Genomic DNA, 27,296 nt, shown 5'->3' on the forward strand with positions numbered 1-27,296 from the left:
TTTGAGTCCATCCTATCTACCCACTAACATTTTAAATATGGGAAAACAGAGGTTCATAGAAGGAGCAGCTTAGACATAATCAGAGAAGTCATTAGTGATATAAGGTTACATGTAGCTTTTCTTCTTGGGTCACAACCTCTGATTTTAGCAGCAACACAATAGGATTGACCTCCTTTTTGTCTTTCTGCATCAATATTTTCTATTGTCACATGCCTACACTTTTCTTCCAATGTAGCTTTTAATACAAGCCTCATTTTAAACTTCTTGGTCACAAAATTACATCTAACCCTTATTAATTCTATGGCTATCTGCCTTTTTTCACACTTGCCTACTATTTCTGTTTTACTTGCAAATTAATCTACTCCTTTCTATGTTCATTTAATAATCTTTTCTTATCAAGACATTTTTGTTGATAATACCTAAACCACATGCTCTTTAACCTCTACATAGTTTATTCTTTTGTAAAATTTTTCATATTCCACATATAATTTCTTTAAAGGATCTCTTATCTCATTTTTCTCAATTACATGTAAAACCATTTTAAACATTCTTTATTTTTAAATTTTGAGTTCCAAATTCTTTCTCTCCCTACCTTCCTTCCTCCTTGAGAAGTCAAATAACTTGCTAACAATTATGCATGTGCAGTCATGAAAAACATTTTTGTATTAGCCATGTTACAAAAGAAAACACAAAAAAAACCCAAGAAAAATGAAGTTAAAAAAAAATATTTTCCTATCTTCATTCAGGACGTATTGGTTCTTTCTCTGGAAGAGGATAGCATTTTTTCATTATGTCCTTCAGAGTTGTCTTGGATCATTATATTGCTAAGAATAGCTTAGTCATTCACAGTTGATCATCATACAATATTCCTATTACCCTGTACAATGTTCCCCTGGTTCTGGTCATTTCACTTTGCATCAGTTTATGTAAGACTTTCCATGTTTATTATTATTATTATTATTATTTTTCTGAAACCATAATGCACATTCTGTCTTATAGCACAATAGTATTCCCTCATAATCATATGCCACAACTTATTTGTCCATTCCCCAATTGATGGACATCCTCTAAATATTCAATTCTTTGTCACCATAAAAGAACTGCTATTAATATTTTGCACATAAAGGTCTTCTTCCTTTTCCAATAATCTCATTGGGATAAAGACCTAGTAGTTATATTGCTAAGTCAATAGGTATGCACAGTTTTACAGATCTTTGGGTGTAGTTCCAAATTGCTCTCCAGAATGGTTGGAGCAGTTCACAACTCCACTAACAGTGCATTAATGCCCCAATTTCCCTACATCAATTCTAACATTTGGCATTTTCTTTTTCTGTCTTACTGGCCAGTCTGATAGGTATGAAGTGGTACCTCAGAGTTATTTTAATTTGAATTTTTATAATCAATAGTGGTATAGAACATTTTGTATGACTATAGATAGCTTTGATTTCTTCTTCTGAAAGCTGCCTGTTCATATTCTTTAACCATTTATCAATTAAAAAATGAATCATTTTTTATAAATATGACTCATGTTTATTTATATCTACATACTTGGGAAATGAGGCCTATATCAGAGAAACTTGCTGTAATATTTCCCCATTTCCTGCTTTCCTTCTAATCTAGGCTGCATTGGTTTTGTTTGTGCAAAATCTTTTTTTTTAAATGTAATGTAATCAAAATTGTACACTTTACATCCCATAAAGCTCTCTATCTCTTATAAATTTTTTCTTTATCAATATATCTTACTGGTAAAGTTTTTCCATAATAGTTTCTGCCAAACTGCTTTCCAGTTTTCCCAATTTTTGTAAAATAGTGAGTTCTTGCCAAAAGCTTGGATCTTTGGGTATATCAAATGTGGGATTACTATGGTCCTTTACTGCTGTGCATTGTCTACCTACTTTATCCCCTGATCCAACACTGTTTCTAACCAGTACCTGATTGTTTTGATGATTACTACTTTGTGGTACAGTTTGAGATCTGGTACTGGTAGCCCAGCTTCCTTCACACTTTTTTTCCCATTAATTCCCTTGATATTCTTGATCCTTTGTTCTTCCAAATGAATTTTGTTATTATTTTTCCTAGTTGTATACAGTTATTTTCTGGTAATTAAATTAATTTAGGTAAAATTATTATTTTATTATATTTACTTTGTCTCCAGTTACTTATATCTGTCTTTATTTGTGTGAAAAGTGTTTTGTAATTGTGTTCATATGATTCCTAGGTTTATCTTAGCAGGTAAACTCCCAAGTATTTCTTATTGTCTAACATTATTTTAAATGAAATTTCTCTTTTTATCTCTCACTGCTAGACTTTGTTGGTAATATATAGAAAATCTGATGATTTATGTGGATTATTTTATATCCTGCACATTTCTTGAAGTTATTATTTCAGCTAGCTTTTTAGTTGATTTCTGAGATTCTCCAGGTGTACCATCATACTTTTTGTGAAGAGCGACAGTATTGTTTCTCCATTTCCTATTCTAATTCCTTCCATGTATTTTTTTTCTTTTATTGCTGTAACTAGCATTTTTATTATAATATTGAATAATAGTGGTGATAATGGGCATCCTTGCTTCAATTTTGATCTTATTGGGAAGCCTTCTAACTTATCCTCATTACAAATAATGCTTGCTGAAGGTTTTTGATTGATACTACTTATCATTTTAAGGAAAGCTCCATTTATTCCTATGCTTTCTAGAGGTTTTAGTAGGGATGATTATTATAATTTATCAACAATCTTTTCTGCATATATTGAAATAATCATACGATTTCTGTTGGTTTTATTGTTGATATGGTAGTTAAGCTCATACTTTTCCTAATATTGAACTCGCCTTGCATTCCTGGTATAAATCCCACCTGGTCATAGTATATGATTTTGTGATAGATTGGGGTAATCTCATTGCTAGTATTTTATTTTAAAAATTGGTATCAATATTAATTAGGGAAATGTGTCTATAGTTTTTGTTCTCTGTTTTTGCTCTCCCTGTATGAACACCATATTTGTGTCACAAAAGGAATTTAGTAGGACTCCTTCTTTCCCTATTTTTCCAAATAGTTTATATAGTATTGGAATTAATTGTTCTTTAAACGTTTGGTAGAATTACTTGAATCGATCTGGTCCTGGGGATGTCCTTTTTTTTCCTTAGGAGTTCATTTATGGCTGGCAAAATTTCTTTTTCTAAGACAGAATGATTTAAGTATTATATTTCTTCCTGTCTTAATCAGGGCAATTTATATTTCTGTAAATATTCATCCATTTTACTTAGATTATTAACTTTATTGGCATATAATTGGGCAAAATATTTTTTTAATCTACATCCACAGTTTTTTTACTGAGTGCACTTTTATTGCATTATGGTCTGAACAGGACATATTTAATATTTCTAATTCTCTGCATTTGTTTGTGAGGTATTTATGCCTGTAATACATGATGAAATTTTGTGAAAGTGCCATAAACCACTGAGAAAATGTATGATCCTTTCTATTCTCATTTAATTTTCTCTAGAGGTAAATCATATCTATCTTTTAAAAAAATTCTATTCATCTTTTTAACTTATTTATTTTACGGTTAGATTTATCTAGTTTGGACAAGGGAAAGTTTAAGTTCTCCTCTAGTATAGTTTTACTATTTCTTCTCATAGCTCATTTAAATTTTCCTTTAAGAATTTGGATGCTATACTATTTGGCATTATTTCATAATCTATGATAACTTTAACAAAATGAAATTTCCCTACTTATCTCTTTAAAAACGGTCTAATTTTGCTTTTGCCTTGTCTGAAATCATGATTGCTACCCATTTTTTAAATCTCAACTGAAACATAACAGATTCTACCATCTTTATATTCTATATCTTTCCGTTTAAGGGTGTTTTTTGTAAACATTTAAAAAAATCCATTCTGCTATTGGCTTCCATTTTATGGGTGAGTTCACTCATTCATATTCACAGTTATGATTACTAATGTTCCTCTCTCTCTCTCTCTCTCTCTGTCTGTCTCTCTCTCTCTCTCTCACATGCATGCATGTATACCCTCTCTCTATCTTTACGCAAAAGTCTGGTTTTGTTTCTGAACATGGCCTACCTTAATCTGCCTTCCCTTCTATCACTTTCCATGTCCTTCCCCTCCTTCTTCCCTCTAGGGTAAAATAGATTTATTTACCTAAATGAGTGTGTATGTTATTCGCTCTTTGAGCCAATTATTTTGGGCATAATATTTAGTGTTGCCTGCACCTCCACTCCATGTTTCTGTCCAATGCAAAATTTCTTCCTTTCATGCCTCTTATTTTATATAATTTTTCCCATTCTTCCTTTTCCTTCTCATTTCTCCCTCTGCATCACCCTTTCTCATTCCGTAATTATTTTTTTTTAATCAACCCATCATAGTCAACTCACACCCATGCTCTCTGTCTATGTATACTCCTTCTAACTGCCCTTATAATGATAAAAGTCCTTAGGAGTTACCAGTTTCATCTTCTCATACAAGAATGTAAACAGTTTAATCTAATAGAATCCTTTATGATTTCTCTTTCCTGTTTACCTTTTTCTGCTTCTTTTGAGTCATGCTTGTACTTGAAAGTCTCATTTTAAATTTAGCTCTGTTCTTTTCATTGGAAATGCTTTAAAGTCCTCTATTACATTAAATATCCACTCCCCCCCCCCCCTGTCGTCCTAGTTCCTTTGCTTTCTAGAATATCATATTCAATATAGAAGCTGCTAAATCTTGTGTAATCCTGACTGTGGCTCCATGACATCTGAATTGTTTCTTTCTGGCTGCTTGCAATATTTTCCCCTTTACCTGGGAGCTTTGAAATTTGTCTATATTATTTCTTGGAATTTATATTTTGTGATCTCTTTCAGGAAGTGATTAATATATTCTTTCAATTTCTCTTTTGCTTTTTGTTTCTGGCAGTTTTTCTTGATAATTTCTTGAAATATGATATCTCAGCTCTTTTTCTTTAATCGTGGCTTTCAGATTGTCCAATAATTTTTAAATTATCTCTCCTCAATCTGTATTCCAGGTCAGCTATTTTTCCAATGAAATATTTCACACTTTCTTCTGTTTTTGTTTTTTTTTCATTCCTTTGGCTTTGTTTTATTGTTTCTTGATGTCTCATGGAATCATTAGCTACCAATTACCCAATTCTAATTTTTTAAAATTTATTTTTTTTTCATTGAGTTTTTGTACTCTCTCTCTCTTTTTAAAAAATCTGGCCAATTTTCATTTTTAAAGAGTTTGTTTGTTTTTCCCTCAGTAGATTTTTGAGGCTTTTTATCATTTGACCAATTCTCTTTTTTTAAAGTGTTACTTTCTCCAGTATTTTTGTGTTTCTTTTAACAAGCTGTTGACTTTATTTTCATGATTTTCTTGTATTGCTCTCATTTCTTTTTCCCAATATGCCCTCCACTTCTCCTATTTGATTTTTAAAATCCATTTTGAGTTCTACCAGGTATCACTTTTTATCTTGAGTCTAATTCACTTTTTTCCCCCTTGAGGCTTTACTTGTAGCTCTTTTGACATTGTTGTCTTCTTCTGGGTTTTGTTTCTTGATCTTCCCTATCATGGTAGTAACTTTTTATGATAAAATTCTTTTTTTGTGTTATTTCCTCATTTTCTAGACCATTTTTTGACTTTTAATTTTATGTTAACATTGGGCACTGCTTCTATGGTTGCAGGGGCATTGCCCCAGGATTAATTTTTTTCTGCTGTTTTCAGAGGTAGTTCTGGGGTATCTATAAATTGTTGGTGCTCCCCGGGTGGTAAGGAGAGGTATGGCAGAGCTCTTTCGGACTGTTCTCTTGTCTTTACCCAAGAACAGACCTTGTTCCTCTATAGCCATTAGCATTCTCCTGTTGATCCTGGAATTATGACCAGGTCTCATCCTCTCTTGCAGAAAGAGGAAGTAAAGGAGAAGAACAAGAAAGAAAAAGAGAAATTTTTTTTTCTTATTCAGAATATATCCACAAATAGGCCTTTGAAAATTTAAGACAACTTCTACTGTCATTGCTATGCTTTTTCACACCCCAAATATATAGATATAGATATATAGATAGATACACACACAGATATATATGTGTATATATATATTATATATAATATATATTAAATGTATATTATATATATAATATATACAGTTTCTAGGGATCTGGGGGTTTTCAGGTGTCATAAACAATCAATATATAAAACATGTTAAAATTAAGAAAAATAACTTATTATGAGAAACCTGAATTAGTATATAGAGCACTGGATTTGGCATTAGGGAGATCTGAGTTTGAATACTGATTCAGATTACTTTTTCTGTGACCCTGAGAAAAGTCTCTCTATCTGTAAAATGAGGAATAATAATAACAGCAGCTACCTTACAAGGTTGACATTATCAAGCAGGTAGGCTCCTCAGTGGTCAGTAGAAGAATGCCCCCCTCCCCCACACACACTGTAACCCTGAACAAGGCTGACTCATACCTTGGGCTATTGCTTTGCTCTGAACCATGAAAGTGCTGCGAATATTTGACAAGTAAGTAGCTTTTGGCTCTGGGGGAGTAATTCTTATGGAGAATGTTGTCCAGGTTTATACATGATGAGAATGTTGGAGCAGGTTGGAAGAGCTCCCTTTCTCCTCCTCCTCTATGCCTAGGCAGAAAGAATTGAGTTAAAAATCTTAGCTATGACTAACTAGAAAATTAATCCTGGCCTTTCTTTTGGGGGGGGGGGGTTCTCCATGATAATCACATGCATTACATACTGCACTTAATTATGGGAAAATACATTCCATCATCTTTACTCATTTACTATAAATTTTCAATGTTAGTGACATGAGCTATGTCAGTAGCAGGAAGCTCTCCAGAGTTATCTAAATATTTGAGGGGCTAACATTGTTACTATGTCCTCTTGGTAAATTAATTATCAGGAAAATACGTTGGACATACTGTTTTTTATGCTGTACCTAGCCTATCTCATCTCTCTCCACCTAAATGCAGAGTCTAAGGGCTCCAACAGTCTCTAGGTCTTACAGAGGCAGCTTCTACCAGTTAGGGGGAAGAGAGAAATCACTTTTGTCTCCTAATGATCTGGGAACCAGCTTATCTGGGCTGGAATGATTCTTTCTTGTCTCTTTTATTTTCTTATTAGAAGACTTCCTGGAAGGAGCTCCAGCTACCTGATTTTTCTCTTCCTCTGCCAACTGTACTGACCCACTTCCCCCTTTTTCTTCCTTTTAATTCTCGACACCAAGGCAGAAACGTGAACATTGTAAAAAGTAGTGACTCCTTTGTAAGTAATCTTTGAATTTCCTCTCTAGCATAAATTATTTTCACTTTGATTTAGCAAACAATAATTATAAATTTACACTCGAACATTCAAGTGGATCTGTGATCTTATTGATTTGTAAGTTTCCTTTGCTGATACAGATCCTGATCCATTCATGCCTGCCTACCTTGTGCAACTCTTGTCCATAGCTACCCATACAATGGCTAGAGGGTCATCTTGCTAGAGGTCTTCTTCCCTTCCTCCTGACATCATAATAGCACCCTGTCCTTCTACCTATTATCTCTTACCCTTCCCAAGTGGCGAGATCATTTTTCCTCCTATCATCTTGATGTCTTTAACTCCTGATCTTCTTCATGACTCTTCATTAGATCAATGATGTTCACACGTAACATGTACCACCCCATTGTGCTCTATGTGAAATTAACTTTTAATTCTTTGTTGATTTGTTATGTTTCATGCCTTGCTTCCATACATGCCGCTAGTACATTATTTCTATTAAAAAAAGATGCGTCTTTCATTGTGAGCTGAGAGTCATTTAAAAAGCTTTGACAATTTGGGAAATTACTCTTAAAATCCTAGTCAACTCTGATGCCAACTCAATGCCTGTATATCCTGTCTGTTCCCGATGTAGTAATATATACAAAATTACTTCTGTTTTGTTTTGTTTTTAGTGGTGGCAAGGCAAGGCAATTGGGGTTAAGTGATTTGCCCAAGGTCACATAGGTAGTAAGTGTCAAGTGTCTTGAGGTCACATTTGAACTCAGGTCCTTCTGACTTCAGGGCCAGCGCTCTATTTACTGTGCCAGCTGAAAGAAATATCATTTAAGTATTTCTTATACAAGATAGCTAGGTGATACAGTGGATAGAGTGCTGGCCCTGGAATCAGAAGGACCTGAGTTCAAATCTGACCTCAGACACTCAAAAGCTAGTTTACTCTGGACAAGACCCTTTACTCTATTTGCTTCAGTTCCTTGTCTGTAAAATGAGCTGGAGAAGGAAATGGCAAACCACTCCAGCACAGAGAGTATGAAATGACTGAAACAATTTGACAATATCAATTTACTAAGTAAGTACCATAGAAATGATAGTGTGGTGTGGTAAAACAAATCAAATTAAATACTGAATTTAGTTGCAAAACCTGCCTTGCCACTCACCAGATGTCCAGTCTTGAGTAAATAACTTTTAGCTCTCTGGACTTTGGTTTATTTATCTTTATCTATAAAATGGAAGTGATACTATTTATATTACCTAGCTCCCTGAGTGGCTGTAGGCAAAGCACTTATAAATCATGTCATTGTAGAAATGTGAGCTAGAATCATATGTAAGACACAGTCTATCTTCAGATATAATTTATATTATATAAAATTGTGCGTTAGCCAGGCCAGAAGCTTACCAACCACTTCAACATCTATCTTTAAAAGGATTTGCTTTTTTTCCCTTTCTCTTCAGAAGTCAATTTTCAAAGATATTTTCACTGGAGGTGGGGGGTATCTAGAATGTATTCTTCAATGACTGTGGTGGTGCTAGAGATAGCTGTACTATATTCCTGTATTCCAATAAGAATATCACTTGAGAGTTAAGGTACAGAAATGTTCTATGGAAACGTGGGATGTGGCTTGATGGACCTATTATTTACGTAATCCCTTGAAGGGCCTGTAGGCATTATGAAATTTTCATTGTAGCATAGTGAGGTTTTTAGACGGAGTGCTTTCCATTGTAACTATAGCTCAATAACTAATATCAACAGTTTGTTCCTTGATTGGAAATGAATTTATTCTGCCTCATTCTGAACTTTTATCTGAAGTCTGTATTCTTCCTAATAACATTTAATCATCTATTACAGCCTTAAGTCTTTCACTTTTAAATATGATTCAGCTTTTACATTCAGTAGAATTAAGCAGATCTGAAAGACTGACTTAGCCATTTTTCTAAGGCACATTAAGATAGTTTTCTAAGTAATGGGCAGTAATAACATCTCTAGATCATCATCTCTCAGGAAATGTTGTAGACCACCACGACTGACAAAATTAGTAAACACCTTGGTTGTGTCATATATAATTGTGCATATATAGACATTGTCTGTTTCACAAAGCCAGAGGCTAGGAAATATCAAGAAGAAAGCAGAGTAAAAAGGAAAAAAAAGTTTTTATGAAATTATCATTTACTATTTCTTTTAAAATCATATAGGTAAAATATACAGATTTCTGTCTCTCATCAGAGGATTAAGTTAGCTACACTCAGAGGAGTTCATCACCTGTCTGGCCACAGGCTGAAGTCATGAAGAATGTCTAACAAGTTTTAAAGAGTTTGCAATCTACATCATTGCAGCAAGCACCCAAAGCAATGTAACCCCCTTTTAACATATCTATATAATACACTTGAAATATAGGCTAGGGGATAAATCAATTATTTTAATAATAAATAATCTTTAGAATTTTTTTTGGCTTAGTTTAGTTCTGTTTTTTGAATTTAATATGGAAAAATCTGATTCCATTTCCCATGATTCTGTGGCATTTTAGTACTCCCCTTTTATCCTTGTGCCCAGAACGAGCTCATCCATAAAACAAGTGCCTTGAAGGGATCTCTAATAATGTAGATAAGACAAAACAGAATGAATATCAACAGTAGATCTGATCTGTTAAGGAAAAGAATTGGGAACCAAGGTGTAAGTTTGACTATAAGAGACAATGATACCCAGTTGGTTGGTTCGTATGGTGTCATCTTAATTGTGCACAAGTGGTAGCTTCCATGTTCATTGATCATTGTTATAGGGTTTGAATGACAAACATTGCAAGTTATTTGACCCCATATGTAGATCGAAGCCAGTTTAGCATTAGACTTGTAGTTGTAGTTTTCATTACTACTCTACAGCAAATAGCCTTAATATTTCTCTGTCTCTATCTCTTTCTCTGTCTCTCTCTCTCTCTCTCTCTCTCTCTCTCTCTCTCTCCCTCTGTCTCTCTTTCCCTGTCTCTCTCTCCCTCTATTTCTTTCTCTCTGTCTCTCCCTGTCTCTGTCTCTGTGATTCTCTCTGTCTCTCTCTCCTCTCTTGCTCTGCCTCTCTCTCTCTCTCTCTCTCTCTCTCTCTCTCTCTCTCTCTCTTTCATTCTAACTCTTTCCATTTCTTTCTCTCTCATACTCTCTCTCTTCTCTTCTTCTATCTTTCCCCCTTTCTCTTCCCATCATAGACATGTTTTTGGTTTGTTTGTTTGTTTGTTTTACAAGAAGTGGTAGAAATTGGACCCGGTAAGCACCAAATAACACTACAAAGAATAAAATTGACTAAATTTTAAATGACTTGAAAAATCTTATTTTGAATCTTGGGGATGACTATGATTCAGCTCTCTGAAATTTTAAGATTTTCAGAGCCAAGATAAAAATTTATGGTAAACAAGAAGAAAAAATGTGAGGGAAAAATATGGCTTATACTTCAGAAAACTGAACCATAGATTATTTAAACAAACTATTGAAAAACAAAAATGGGAAATGGGCAAAAGAAATGACATTGACACCGATTATAATGGTTCATCCATAAATGGAACCAATGTAAATTAAATGATACAAGGAAAACAGAAGAGTCCTCAAAGTGCCTTAGTTAGCAAATATTTGACTTACTTGACAAACTGAGAAAAGTGACTGCCAAAGGCAACATTAGATTAGGACATAAACTCATCCATAAAATCTTGAAAAGAATGATGACTGATTGATGATTATGTGAAGTATTGTCACAAAAAGTATAGAGAAGCAGAAGAATTTGTTGTAAGATATCTAAGTATCTTAAGGATATTCGAGGATAAAAACAGAAAAAGGACAACAAACAAATGATAAAAAGGGAAAATATTTGTAAAAGAAAATAAAAATCTTCTCCCACAAGGATAGCAGAACATTTCATCCTTGATGCCCCAATGACTAGGTGATTACAGAGGATGTAGAAATTGCCCTGAGACCAAAGATAGGTAAAGCAGACTGAATTGATTAAATAGAGAGGAGATTATGCTCTGATAAAATTGTGAAGGCATTGAGGTACCAGTTTGCAAGATACCAAATGGAGGGGAGAATACCAAGTTGTGGAGAAAAAAAGACAAAAACTCACACCTTATTAATATCAAAAGAATGTGACCGAGAAAATGTCTATCAATTACAATCTATATACCTACATTCCCATCTGTACAAAAAATTTGTGTGGGTCATTTATAGACAATTTGAAGAGATCCTCAGTAAAGAGGGCATTAATGTGAAACATGCAAACTTTACAAATAATATTCAACAATGGATCATATCTTTAACATCTCACAATTGACTGAAAAATATAGGGAATATAAGATCTTCATTTCTAACTCAGCTATTTTCATGGACTTGATGATCTCCAGAAACTCCTCTTTCAGCAAGATGAAATTAACTCTGAACTAACCTAAGCACTCCTATCCTTGAAGCCTCTCTCTCAAGTAGGGTGGGGAGCAGACATCTGGGAATCCCTCCAAGATCTTCAATTTGAGAAGCACACCCTTAAGCATCTCACCTCACCATTTCCCATTGAGCTACTTTCCTGAGCTCAATGATTTCCAGGAACTCATCATTGTGCAAGATGAACTCTGAAACTTTCACAGTGCTTACTGAGCACAATGCCTGCTACATAGTAGGAGCTTAATGTTTATTGAAATCTCACTGTGCTCATTGTGTATTGGTTACAAAAATATATATTCCACTTAATAGAACAAAGAAACAAAGAAACAGATGAGTGCCAGGGCAATTAAGTGGGGGGGGGGGAATTCCAATACTTTCAGTGAGAAGTGAACAGACCCTGAACTATGATTGTAGTGGTGAGAATAGAAAGAAGGAAATTTCAGCAATAAATGTTGAGGACATAGAATTGACAAGATTCTATAGGCAACTGCTTAGTTATGGAGGTTGAGGGTAGGTGACTGCAAAGGTGGCAGAACATTAAGAAGAAATATCATCTTAAGGTGGAGTTTTGGATGAGAGAAAGTGAGTTATTTTGGGGATGTTTTAAATTTGGGATGCTTATATAATATGGGAATGTCCAATAGGCAGCTGATGATACAGGACTGGACGTAGGGAGGGAGAGGTGGACTGAGTGTATAAATCTCAAAATTTTCTACATAAGATTAATAATTGAAGTTGTGGGGACTGAAAGGATCATCTGGGGAGAGAAAAGAAGAGGACCCAGGTTAGAGCTGTGGGGACAACAATTAGAGGGTAGAGCATGGATGTATGCTGATCACCCAGCAAAGAAAACTGAGATGAGGTGGCTGAAAAGGGAAGAGGAGCAACAGTAAAGAGTCGTCACTAAAACCCAGGAAGACTTTCTAGTAAGGATACATTGGACAATATGCATTTATATGATTAATATGAATACCCACATATGACTTTTTCTGGACTCACAGAAAGGATGAGGGTTTTTTTAGGTTCATTAATACACAGACTAATACACAGAGGGGAAACCAATTCAGATACAGATTGCATTAGATAGCTTCTTAAATCTTTTCAAACTCTGAGATGCTTTCATTTTTTCCTTCCTACAAAGCTTATGATGAAAGGAAGAGGAAGAAACTTTTAATGTGTTCATTTTCTAGATATTAATTAAGCAGATTCACCTGTAAATATAAGGGTTTGACATTTGGATGACAGATGCTTAGCTGCTGACTTCATTAAGAGCAAAAACTTCACCAGATAATGGTATGAAAGTACATAGTTCCCATGAGGAATTCCCATACTTAAGAGATTAGATCAAAGTTAATATATGTTACTTGCTACCATGGAACAAGGATGTCTTCCTTGGGTCTAAATAGGAAAACATTGACTTTCCCCTCAATATTTTACAAAAATCTTACCTTATGGCAACTTTGGAATGTTCAGTTTTCTCCCATAGAACCAGAAGAGTTGACGTGGAGTGAATATTTTCCTAAAAATAATTATTTAGCATCTTTAAAGTACCTGTTCTCAAAGAAATACAGAGGCAAGGCCTATTATTCTAAGAAAATGAAAAGAAAAAGGCTATAAAAAGAGCAGGGCTATAAGATGATTTTTGATTCACTGTGTACATAATGTACATTATCTTTTTTCTCATTTACTTATACACATGACAGAGATTCCTGTGAACCTGTTCATCTCATCATCTTCTATCCCCACAGAATCTAGGAGAGAAAACAAACAGGATTGCAAAAACATGCAATACCTTCAATCCAAATGCTTCTCTGATTAATAAAAACTGATCTAGAGTATAATTGGTTTCCCTTGATGGGGAATCGTCTTGTACAGAATTTCAATGAATCTTGGAAAGCAATTATCAATTGGGCACGTTTTCTCACGTTGATTTGCTATTCCTTGAGTTGTTTTAACTCTGGTTGTTTCTGTGTTCTCATTCCACTGTCTGCCCCACTTCAGAATAATCTTAATGAAGGTGAACAGATTGAAACAAATATACCTAGGTAAAATCTGTTAAAACAAGAAAATATTAGTTAGCAGACTTTCACTCAAAAGGCAATTCCCAAACTCCTTACTGAACAAGACAATCATAGAACTAACGAAGGTTATGAGAGATCCCATATGCCAGTTAACTTCTACAAATCTCGAACTTGGCAATCTGAAGGTAATAGGAAACCATCCATTTTTTTAAAAAAAAATATTCCTTCAGAGGATTATGGTGCCCTATCTAGTATTTCTCATTTCTCTCTTACTGCAGCTATAGATTTTTCTCCTTTGTTCTGTCCTCTATGATCACAGAGTATAGCCTTTCTTGAGTTAAGGCCTCATATATACACAATTATTAAGTAATTCTTCAGCTACTTATTTCCTAAGTAAAATAATTCTAACACTTTGAATATTTCCTTACAAGTCTTACTTTACAACCTATTAATCATCTTGCCCTAATCTAGACAATATTTTCTAAAATTATAGATGAGAATTTTGTATGGAAGAGAATTAAAGCCCAATATAGATTACACTCATCATTTCCCCCTTGATCTATTAGGCTTATTATCCTGTCATGGAAATAGGTTAGATTTGTCCCTGATAAGATGTGTTCTTCATGAAACCATGCTTTCTTGAAGATATTTGCAAATTAATTTACTGATGATTTTTCTCTGCATCTTTTTTCATGAATAGAATTGAGGTTCGCAAGATTCTTTTTCATTTTTTTAAATTTTACATTCAGATGTCACATTCATTATTGATTAAAGTTCAGTTTCCTCTCCATCCTTTGTGGATTCATGAAAAATGGTTGCTATGACCCTGAAATGCCTTTCTTAAGTATCCCTGACATGTAGGTCATCAAAGCTGAATAAATCTTTTATTAGTCTGGCCTATATAAGTTACCTTATGTTAGTTCTTCTCTTCCTTGGCCTTAATGTCTCACCTTCCTGACCTGACCACTTTCATTCTTGCCTGGACTCACCCTAAGCCGTATACTTGAGAACAAAAGTATAGATTCTGAATATATATGCTTATGTAGTATCCTATTATTCTGTGATTAACTTAACTGGAAAATCTATATCTCCCCATCTTTATTATTGACCATGATAGTTATCCATCTACATTATTGTAGCAGGGGAAATGGAACTACTGGGAATGGTCAATATGGCGGTACTCTATAAACTGACCTCAGAATGACCACAGAAGAGTCAGTCAATAAATTTTTAGGAGTTTCATTTTGTGTCTAGCATTTGAGCTGTCAAACATAATGGTAGAAAGAAAAGACATTTTAATTCTTTATAGCTTGATTTTTGCCAATTGGGAAAAGTAAATTATGGCAAATGTTTCCTCAAGTGGTTGGATGGTAACTATTTATACAGTGTTTTGAAATTATGGAGTAGAAGTTACCATAGAAATGTGAAGTGTTGTCATTTATTCTTAATCTAACATGTTTTAGTCTCTTTCATTTTTGAATTGCATAGAGTGTTGAATGGAAACAATATAATAAGTGAGTTTAATTAAACAACAGTAAGCCTCTAAATGTATAACAAGTGAGGAACAGGCTTTGTAGCTTATGCATAAATCAGATAATGGTACTAACAAAGACTATAATCATTCTGTGGAATGAGCTATAAACAAAAGATAACTGATGGGCTTCTCACATGCTTTTCTGGTATCCACATGCCAGAAAGTTTAGGGGAAGGCTGCTAGCACATGGGGTGGACTCCCTGTACACGATTTATAGGATGACATGGACAAGAGTTTTACAGGATGAGAAGGCATAGGTGAGTATTATCTTTACCATAGAAAGGAGTTTCCACCTCACTGAGATCACAAAAATTAAAGTTGGAGCCAATCATCTTGTATAAACTCATCCTTTCTGAAGTGCATCCACGTCATGAAGTCTGTTATATTATTCCTGATTATTATTCCTTTTTTTTCCTATAAACCCCTTTCCCCACCTCATCATCATTACTCTTTTCTTCTCCACTGATTGCTTCCTTTCTCATCTTAAAACAAAACAAAACAAAACAAAAAAGCACAGGTCTCCCCTATCTGTAAAACATAAATAAACAGCAACCCTTCTCTATGGCTGTTATATTTCTAAACTGAGATGTTATACTGTACCTCCCAGTCAACATGTTACAAATCAAACATATCACAGTCCACAAGAAATCCTCTTCTTCCTTCAGGGAGGATAGGTACCAACAGCCTCCTGGTCACCCAGACTAGAAATCTCCACGCTATCTCTGACTCTTCTTTCCCATTGACCAATTTAACATATATTTAGTTACCAAGTTCTGCCAATTCATCCCTCATAATAACCCCACTCTTCCCTTCTGTTGTCTGCGTACTATTCTAGTCCTTCACGATGTCTCATCTGACTATGGCATTCTAAGTGGGCACTTTGTTTCTAATCTTCTTCCCTTATGATTCATGCCACATATGCTACCAGAGAAATGAAAGAAGGAAGGAAGGAAAGGATTTAAGTGTCTATTAAGTGCTAAATACTGTGCTAAGTGTTTTACAAATATTATCTCACTTGATCCTCACAACAATCTTAGGAAGTTAGTGCTATTATCCCTGTTTTACAGTTGAGAAAACTAAGGCAGACAGAGATTAAGTAAATTGCACAGGATCACACAGCTACTAAGTGTCTGAGGCCAGATTTAAACTCAAGGCTTCCTGATTCCAAGCCCAACACTTTATTCACTGTGTTTTCATATAAAACCATTCCAAGTGTGTCATCATAGTCCAGTCAGTTTAGGATATTATTAGTATGGTAACTACCCCAGGCAATGGAGAGTGTTACATTACCAAGCTTTCTCATTCCTCTTGTCCATATCTTTCATAATGGATAATAATTGCTAGCCCTTATATAGCACTTTGAAGTTTACAAAGTGCTATATTTTATGTATATAAATCTCTTTTGATCCTTATGATAACCCCACGAGATAGGTACTATTATCATGCTTATTTTACAGATGAGGAATTCGAGGCTGACAGATTCTAGATACCTCGTCCAGAGTCACAGTTAGTGGCTTTCTGAGGCAGGATTTGAACTGGATCTTCCGAATCCAAGCCCAACACTTTATCCATTGTGCCACATGGTAATCTAAATTATCCACTGGGATGGAAATCTGTTTGTTTTTGATTTTGTCATGCTATGACAGTGTTCAAAACATCTTAATGGCATTCCGTTTCCTTCCAAGTACTTATAACTGGATCTTATAACTGGATCTTATAACCCTTATAACTGGATCTGTAAAATCCTCCAAAATCTCCTCTAACCTACTTTTTCCAGACCCGTCTCTCACTACTTTCATATTTATGACTTGATCTGGTCAAAGTAGAGTATTTATTCTTCCCCAGATTTGTGTTCCTACCTCAATCACCTACTGTGTATTTATATCACTTTGAATGCCTTTTCCTGCATCTTTGCCTGTTGAAATCCCAAACATCTTTAATTCCATCTCCTCTCTGAATCTTTCTTTGATTTTCTGAAGTTGATTTAGTCTCAATCCTAAAGAGATCCTCTATTCCTTCCTGCCTCTTTTGGCACTTGTCCTACAACTCTATTAGAATATGTGTACACACACACACACATACACACACACACACACACACACACACTCATACACACAAATGTACATATGAGCATATGTACATAAATACCTACACTAATGTCTGGAGACTAGAAACTAAATTCAGTTCAGGAAGAAAGATCTTTTTATCTCTATGTATCACATTCTTGCATTTTTTTCTTTTATTATAGTTGTTTATATAATGTCATTCCTCCAACTCCTACCAGAGTTTAAGATCTTTAAGAATAGAGATAATTTGTTGTTCATCATATACCCTATCTCTTAGCTTAATCCATTGTTTGTAGTAGGGGCTGTGAGTTCCACTGAACTCAAATGACTTGGTTAAGGGTGAATGTGTCTGCATGATTAAAACATTGCTAAGGTTATTGCATTGGAGGAAATACAGAGAGAACACATATTTATTTTAATTAGATTTCTAGAGTCAGCAAACATGACTTGTTAGTTTTATCTTAGTGAAAAAGCATTTCCCAGATATATAAAATGTAGTCCCTCTTTTACAAAATGAAGCTATGGTGCCCAGCCAATGATTTCCCTATCTTATCAACTGAATGCATATGTCACATCTGGTTTTTGTTGTCTTTGTCTTTGTTATCATCATTACCTATAGGTCAAAACATAGCTGGAAAGGATTGTCCAAGTCAAGAAGCATCTATTAAGCACCTATGCGCTAGGCATTGTCCTAAGAGATGAAATTACAAAAAAAGACATGCTTTTTGAAGAATGCTTACAATCTAATGAGTAAGACAACATACAGCCACTATGTATAAACAAGACATACTTGAAATAAGTTTTTGAGATAAATGTTTGAGATATTTATCTCAAGTGGAAAGCGTTAGCATTAAATATGCCAGAAAAGGGTTTCTTTTAAAGACTAGCTAAAACTTGCAAGAAGCCAAGAGACAAAGATGAGGAGGTAGACAGTTCCAGGCATAGAAGATAGCCGCTGAAAAAAGTACTTAGGCTATGGAGTGTCTTATGTGAGGAACAGAAAGAACGCTATGTCACTGAATCATAGGTATATGGAAGGGGAGTAATGTGTAAGAAGATTGAAATGGTAGGAAATGGTAGTGTTCTAGAGGGCTTTAAAAGTCAAACAGGTATTTGTTTGATGTAAAGGTAGTAGTCACTGGAGTTTATGGAAAGGGAAGGGTAACATCATCCAAATTGCACTTCAGGAAGATTACTGATAGCTAAGTGGAAGATGGACTGCAGTGGGGAGAGGCTTGAGATAAAGAGCCCAACTTTAAGACTATTGCAAAAATTGCTGAGTGAGATGAGGAGAGTCTGTACCACCATAGTGGTGGTAGTATTATGGTTGACATTGAGGTATATAAAAGGAATTTTGTGAAGGTAAGAATCAATAGGATTGAGCAACAGATTGGATATGACAGGGGTGAGAGAGATTCTAACATGACATGTACAACTCAGATGACCAGGTGATTGAGAAGATTATAGTACCCTCAACAGTAATAGAGAGGTTTAGAACAGCAGAGGATTTGGAGAATAAAGATGTTTGGTTTTAGATATGTTAATTTAAGGTGTCTACAATAAATCTCTTTTAAAATGCCCAATAGGAATTTAGAGAAGAAAGACTGGCAGTCAGCAGAGAGGTTAGGGATGAACAAGTAGATTTGATAATCATCAGAATAGAGATGATAGCTGAATCCATGGGAGCTGATGAGAGCATAAAGAGAAACAATATAGAGGGAAAAATAAAGAGGGCTAAGGATAGAGGTCTGTGAGGTACCCATATTTTGCAGGTATTACCTGCTTAAAGACCTAGCAAAGGAGACTGAGGAGTGGTCAGATAGGCAGGAGAAGAACCAGGAGAGAACAATATCATAGAAACCTAGAGAGAGTAGCATACAAAGGAGAAGAGTATGATTTACATTGTCAAAGATGAGGATTGAGAAAAGTCCGTTAGATTTGGCATTCAGGAGATTTTTAACAACTTTGAAGTTAGAAGTTTCAGTAGAATAACGAGGTCAGAAACTAGCTGAAAGAGAATTGAGAAAGAGGAAAATAATCGAAGGCACCAATTGTAGATGTCATTCTCAAAGAATTTAGACATGAAATGGAGGACAGAGATAGGTAAGTAGCCAACGAGGATGAATGGATGAATTCAGCATTTTTTGAAGATAGAGGAGGCATAAGAGTATTTAGAGGTAACAGAGAAGCAGCCAGTAGATAGGGAAAGTCTGAAGATCAGTGAAAGAATGGAGATAATAGAGGAAGAAATCTGCTGAAAAAGATAGGATGGAATGAGGTCTCATGCATTTGGAGGAGTTTGCTGTGGCAAGGAGAAAGACCATCTCTTCATATGTTCCTTCAAAGTCAAGCTCTTGTGTTTCAGTTTTCCATATACTTTTTAACTTCTCCAGAGGTACTGGTTTCCCTGGAAATCTAAAATACTGAGACAGCTAATTGTCTAGCATTACCATTAGCATTACCATTAGCAATTTGCCATTGTATGTATTCAAGGAACGTTATCAACTTAGTTTTGCAATGAGTCCACTTTGCTCAGGTTTGTAAATGTTTAGCTTATCTACTGTCAGGGCACATAATGGCTCATATTTGAGATGACCAAATGGTCCCTTCTGGGTATACTTTCCTTATAAATCCCATTAATGTACCTGGATCTGGCTCTAGAAAAGGGATCCTGCCTTCTTACTTTCTTTGGGATTTTTGTTTCATTGTTCCCATTTGTTTGTTTTATATTTCTACTTTTGCTCCTCATGTTCTATACCAACCTGTTCTCTCTGATCAGACATATGCCTTCTTGGCAGTTCCTAGATCGTGAGTTTGAATAGCCTAGATAGAATTTTTATTTATTATAGAAGCTCATGTTTGAAAGAGTCCTCAAAGGCAATATAGTCCAATAGTAACTTTAAAAGGAATCCCTTTTCTTCCTTTTCTGACCCGTGGTCATCCAGACTTTGCTTGAAGACTTGTAGTAAGAGGGAATCTACTCGCTTTTGAGGTGCCTCTTTGCAATGATTTAGATGCTTTTTGTGGTTAAAAAAGTTTTTGTTTTTGTTTTTGTTCTCATTTTCCCCTCTTACCTTAAGATGAAATATGCTTTTCTTCAACTTCTACCCATTGCTTATAGTGTTTTTCTCTGGGGCAAAGCAGAACAAGTCAAATCCCTCTTCCAAGTGACAGCCCTTCAAATACTTGAAAGCAGCCATCATGTTTCCCCTAGGTTTTCACTTCTACAATATTTCCCTGTTGGATATCTAATACATATCCATCTTTTTAAATCAGATAATCATGGTTTTATTTAAATTGTTGAATTTGAATTAATGTTTAAACATTAAGTACTGTAGCTATAGATGGTGAACTGGGGAAGGGAAGGGTAATGGTGACTAGCAGCACTAAAAGCCTGGAGTTAGCACTCAGGAGACTGGCAGGCAGTCATGTGATTATGACATGAACAGGTCTGGTGGACAAAATCCTGCCTAGTGATTGAAGCAAGGTCCAAGGTTACCTGATGACAGTCAGAGAACCATGGAAGTTCTGGAGAGAACAGAATGTGTTTTAACGGATGTTAATCAGCTGAATGGCAAACTCACTTGTGCGCTTATGTCCCAAAGACACAATGCTTGAACCATGGTTTCCTTTTCATTCTTCTTCTACCTAGTTGTCTCCCGTCTTGCAGACAGATGCTAGGAATTTTTTAATACACTGTTTATGAAAAAAGAAACAAATTACACAGATTCCTCTGAGAAGTGATAGACAAATTAGTTTTCCCCTTTTCCATCTCAAGGCATCAAGATTAAGGTTTATGATTAATGATTTGCAAGTCAATTAATCAACTGTGGCTTTTTAAACCTCATTTCTCAAATTACTTCTCTTTCAACAAACAGTCTTTTTGACATCTCCATAGCGTCTCTAGATTCACTTTCATGTTAATTGAAATTCCCAGCTATTTTTTATTCTTCCAAGCTTATTGGTATAACCTGTTTATGAAATATTTGCAAACACATTACTATTCACCTGTAATATGTCAAGGGTAAGCACTAAAACAATACTTTATGCTCCCAAGTACTGAAAAAAAGACAATAAAAATGATGCTAATTATGGCCTGCAAATCTCAGGGTTCCTAAAACTATAACTTTCCTTCCAAAATTACAAACATGTTGTTGGGCAAGTCAGCTCAGTCAGTATGGTAACGATTACTTTCTGCTTTGTTTTAGTTTCATGCCACTGTCAACGAAGGAGTTGTGGGAGTGATTGTCAATTTAACAGTTGAAGATAAAGATGACCCCACTACTGCAGCCTGGAGAGCTGTCTACACTATTATCAATGGAAATCCAGGGCAGAGTTTTGAAATACATACGAATCCCCAAACCAACGAGGGAATGCTTTCTGTTGTCAAAGTAAGGACGATTCTATTTCTCTTTTTCTTCTTTAGTGGGAGCTGAAGGATACCCAGAATAGATTGGAAAGCTATTGTGGTTTAGAGGAAAGGATGCAGAAGTTAGAGGCAGAAGATCTGAATTTAAATCCTACTTCTGCCTTTTACTACTTCTATAACCTCATGCAGGAGGCAGCTAGGTAGCTCAGTGGATGGAGCCCTGGGCCTGGAGTCGGTAAGACCTGAGTTCACATCCAGCCTCAAACACTTACTAGCTGTGTGACCCTGGGCTAGTCACTTAACCTCTGTTTGCTTTAATCCACTAGAGGAGGAAACGGCACACTACTCGGATACCTTTGCCAAGAAAATCCCATGAATGATATGGTCCACAGGAGCACAAAGAGTCAGATATGAATGGATGACTCAATGAGAACAACAACCTTAGGCACTTAGTTCAATTATCTTCTCTGGTGCTCATTGTCCTAGGATGAAAAACGAGGAGCTTGAGCTTGATGATTGTGCCTTTAAGTACTAAAATCTACGGTACTATGGTTTACAGACTCAGATTTGAATCCAATTCTACATCATGCACACTAAAACAGGCATGATATTGAAGGTAGTTAGAACAGAAAAATATCCATGAGTGCAATCAACAGAAAGCCTTGCATTGCAAAGAATGTATTCCTATAGTATGCCTAAAAGAATAGATACCATCTTTCACATCATGAACTAGGAGCCTGTTTCTTATCTGGAAAAGGAATTACAGAGAAATTAAATGCCATTTGAAATAATATTTCTTCTTCAAATTTAGTTTAATCCCAGTCTGAGTTTCTGAGTTTCCTTGCACTTAATTGATTTAAATATAAAGTCTTGCAACAGTTGACAACAATCTTTTACATAAATTGCTTGCCTCCTCCCCTTACCAATCTTAGGGAAACTTATAAGCGTATAGTAAACAGTCAATAATTCAGTTTTCACTAACTTTTCAACAAAATCATTTGCTAGAGGAGCCAAATAAGCCAGGCTAGCCTTAGGTTTTTTTTCATTTTGCTTAAGAGTATTTTGTTTTTTTCCAATTACACATAAAGATAGTTTTCAATATTCATCTTTGTCAGATTTTGACCTCCAAATTTTTCTCCGTCCCTCCTTTTCCTCCCCCATGCTCCCTCCCCAAGATAGCAAGCAATCTGATATTATTATATATGTACAATCATGTTAAACCTATTTTCACATTAGTCATGTTGTGAAAGAAGACAGAACAAAAGGGGAAAACCACGAGAAAGAAAAACAAAAACGAAAATGGTGAAAATAGTACGCTTTTATCTTCATCCAGACTCCATAGTTCTTTCTTTGAATGTGGTCAGCGTTTTCCATCACGAGTCCCTTGAAATTGTCTTGGAGGATTGCATTGTTGAAAAGAGTTGAGTCTATCATGGCCGATCATTGCACAATGTTGCAGTTACTGTGTATAATGTTCTTTTGGTTCTACTCACTTTACTCAGCACCAGTTCACATAAGTCTTTCCAGGTTTTTCTGAAATCTGCCTAGTCATCTTTTCTTGTAGAACAATAGTATTCCATTATATTCATATACCACAATTTGTTCAGCAGTTCCCCAATTCATGTAGCTCTAGGTTTCAATGAAATATAGATTATAGGATAAAACAGCCAAAATAACTCCTTCTAGGGAAGTTGCATGGAATAAGTGAGAGAGTAGCTTTGTGGTAAGACCATCTTTCCTCTGGAACTGAAATCACCCTGGTTGAGGCCTTCATCAGCTCGTGCCTAAACGATTGCAATAGTCTTTCTACCTCAAATCCCTCTCCATTCCAGTCTATCCTCCACTTAGCTGTCGAAGTATCTTCCTAAAGCTTGACAGGTTTGACCAAAGCAGTCCCCTCTTTCCTTTCAATAAATTCCACAGTGGTTCTGCACTATCTCGAGGATCGAGTATAAAATCCTCTTCCTGGCTTTTAAAGCCTTTGTAACTGGGCCCTTCCTAACTTTCTAGTCTTCATACATATTACTCTCCTCCATATATTATCCTATCTCCTATCCTATCCATTCCTCCCACATGAAACTCCATCTACCAATCCTGAGAGTTTTCAGCAGCTATCTCCCATGTATGAAACACTTTCTGTCTCTATCTGTCTCTATCTCTCTCTTTCTCTCTCTATCTTTGTCTCTTTCTGTCTCTGTCTCTCTCTCTCGCTGTCTCCCTGTCTCTCTCTGTCTCTCTCTCTCTGTGTCTCTGCCTCTGTGTCTCTGTCTCTGTGTGTGTCTCTGTGTCTCTGTCTCTCTCTATCTGCTTCTCTGTCTGTCTGTCTCTCTCTTCCTGTCTCTCTCTCCTTAACCTAGCTTCCTCCTCTTCTTTCAAACATCAGCTAAAATCCACCTTCAGCAAGAATCATAATCTTAGAGTCTTCCCTATGAAATCACCCCCAGTTTACCTCATGCATATCTTATTTGCACATGGTTGTTTACATGTTGTCCCCTTTCCCCTCCTCACACTCCCTAAGACTGTGAGCAGCTTGAAATCAGGGGCTATCTTTGGCCTTTTTTGCATTTCCAGTTTTTAACAAACGTTTGCTTGTAATAGAGACTTAGTAAGTATTAGTTGATAGACATATCTTCTAGGTTTTCTTAAATCCTTGGAAACAAGATCTATAACCTCCTTTAGCAGATTATTCTGAAACTCTACCCGAGGTTTATCTGTTTCTCTGTTGTTTTGGGTTTTTTTACGCTAACCCAAATGCTTATTTAAGTGTATTTAGTTTGTTTATCTTAAGGCAGCAGTGTGGTATAATGGAAAGATCATGGCTTAAGAATCAAATAACCTGGGCTCAAGACACCAATAGCCAGGCAAAGTTCCTAAACCAAATTTTTTTTTTTTTACTATGACTAAAAGCCCTGAAAATAAAATTTGCTAGAGATACAGGGCGTCCCAAAAGTCTTAGTGCATTTTAAAGCTACTAAAGCTTAAAAAAACCAAACTATTCTAATGTTTACATTTGGCCATTGGAGGATACATTTTTTCCAATGATCCAAAAATTTTGGTGTCCTTTTTTAAAAAAGTTTTTGGAGAGGAAGACAGGGCAATTGAGGTTAAGCAACTTGCCCAAGGTCTCATAGCCAGTAACTGTGTCAAATGTCTGAGGCAGGATTTGAACTCAGGTCCTCCTGACTCCAGGGCCCGTGTTCTACTCACTGTGCCATCTAGCTGCCCTGGTCTTAGTGTACTTTTAAGCTACCTTTAAAGCTCAAAAGTGCACTAAGATGTTTGGGGGACACCCTGTATACTTTTTTTAACAGATTTATGGACCTCTGATTTCATCAGGTCTTCCTAACACTGAGGCCAGCTCTCTATCCATTGCACCACACTGCCTCACAGCACACATACACATGTGCCTACCCATACATGGTCACACAGGAACCCATACCTACATCTACATTCACCCAAAAAACCACTCCCAGGAGATGGTTTTGAATATCACCTCCCACCCTCATTGGAAAAGTTATATCCCCAATGGCCAAATGTAAACATTAAAATAGTTATGTTTTCTAGTAGAATGTTATCCATTTAATGTTTTTAATAAAAAGTATTTTGTTTTTTCCAATTACATGTAAAAATAGTTTTCAACATTCACTTGTAGTTCAACATTGAGTTCCAAATATTTCTCCCTACCTCCCATCTCCTCCCCAAGACAGCAAGCAATGTGATATAGCTTACACATGTGAAATCCTGTTAAACATATTTCCACATTAGTCATGTCGTGAAAGAAAAATCAGAACAAAAGGGAAAAGCCACAAAAAATTAAAAAGTGAAAATAGTATGCTTCAATCTGCATTCAGGCTCCATAGTTCTTTCTCTGGATGTGGTTAGCACTTTTCATCATGAGTCTTTTGGAATTATATTGGATCATTGCATTGCTAAGAAGAGCTAAGTCAATCATCATTGATTATCACACAATGTTGCTGTTACTATATACAATGTTCTCCTGGTTCTGCTCACTTCTCTTAACATCAGTTCATGTAAGTCTTTCCAGTTTTTTTTTGAAATCTGCTGGCTCATCATTTCTTATAGCACAATAGTATTCCATTACATTCATATACCACAACTTGTTTAGCTGTTCCCCAACTGATGGGCATTCCCTCAATTTCCAGTTCTTTGCCACCACAAAAAGAGCTGCTATAAATATGTTTGTACATGTAGTTCCTTTTCCTTCTTAATGATCTACTTGGAAAGAATGCATATTTATTCCAAAATTTATCACCCAACTCTGACTCAAACTACAAGGCCTTGGACATTGTTCTTTACCTCTTTCTGATTTTCTTTAAAGCCCATATTCCAAAACCGAGAATGCAAAACTGATCATGGAATCACAAAATTTTAAAGTCAGAAGGGACTTTAGAGTCCATTTAGTCTAACCTATTCCTAAGTAGAAATTATTTCTATTACCCTACTAACAAGTGGTCTCCATCCTAAGTTTGAAGACCTCAATGAAAGAAGTCTTTTTCACAAAAGCTGTCTAATGTTTGAGACAGATATTCCCTCTCCCCTTCCCACCTACTTTCTTTAGGATATATTTAGTTCTTTAAAATGATTTTTAAATTTGTCTGTGCTCTTCCTAAATTATGTCACTCAGAACCAAGCACAATACTACTGTGGCATGACTAAGGTTAATTAAGGTGGGATGGTCATCACTCTCATTCTATACTCTAAAACTTTGTTTTAATAGGATGAAACTAGAGGAGCACAAAGAATGGTGCCCCCAGCCCAGAACTTATTTTTAAACAAATATACAGTAAGAGAGAACTGGGATGTATAGGTCGCCATATTGATCAAAAAGCATATTGGCCAGTGAACCCAGGCAGGGGATGTTAGCACTCCCTGTCTGTAGCTTTCACCCAATTACAAATTTAAGAAGCCAAATATTGGCAATTCACGTTTTTGCCAACCTATGTTTATCAGCTTCCCATGTTTGGTTGAAGAAATATTAAGTGAAAGAGTATAACATCAATATTATGTTCTTATTGACTTTCCTGAGTTCTATGCCTCTTCTAAGCTCATTAGCTAATTACTAATATGGACTTAATGACTTATTTGACAACCTCAAGGATCCATAGTTTCATCAGTCTGGGTACTCTCTCTGCTAATGATACAGGTTGCAGTTCTCTCTGTGGTCTTAGAGAGCTGCTAAGGCTGACATTCTCATGAAATGGAGATAACATGGTGATAAGTGCCCCCAAACTTGGAGAGACTTGTCTTCACATGGTGGGCAGACAGAATGTCACCAGGGCCTTGCTAAAAGCCTTCCCAGTCTTGAAGAGACTTTCCAGGATGTATGCTCCCTTGGACTAGCTTTCAAGAATAACATATTATGATTCATTGATAATCATGTTCTTTGCCCTTTTGAAACCAACTTTCCCTGACAGTGCTTGTTTTTAGCAGCACCTGGGAATAGTACCTCTCTAGCTGTTGGAAAATTCTAAGGTTGACATGATTGATGTGTTAGAAACATGAGGGATATAATTTCTGAAGAGCCCATTGTCTTTGCAGCATACACTTTACGGTGGCTATTAGCTTTAAACTAAGGCAACGCTTTAGATTCTCATACTTCCAGGAAGATGAATGGGCAGCTTTA

The 27,296-nt window shown here is 35.7% G+C and overlaps 1 protein-coding gene across 1 annotated transcript in view; it reads left to right on the forward strand.

Annotated features, from left to right (window-relative positions):
* Positions 1–27,296, forward strand: part of CDH13 (cadherin 13) — a 1,345,123-nt gene that overhangs the window by 1,209,290 nt on the left and 108,537 nt on the right. Inside the window, exon 9 of the mRNA XM_036749176.1 lies at positions 21,492–21,674. Within this exon, the coding sequence (XP_036605071.1) occupies positions 21,492–21,674 (183 nt within the window). The remainder of the gene's footprint in view (positions 1–21,491; positions 21,675–27,296) is intronic.

This window comes from Trichosurus vulpecula, chromosome 3 (genome assembly GCF_011100635.1).
Source record: "Trichosurus vulpecula isolate mTriVul1 chromosome 3, mTriVul1.pri, whole genome shotgun sequence".
Lineage (NCBI taxonomy): Eukaryota > Metazoa > Chordata > Mammalia > Diprotodontia > Phalangeridae > Trichosurus > Trichosurus vulpecula.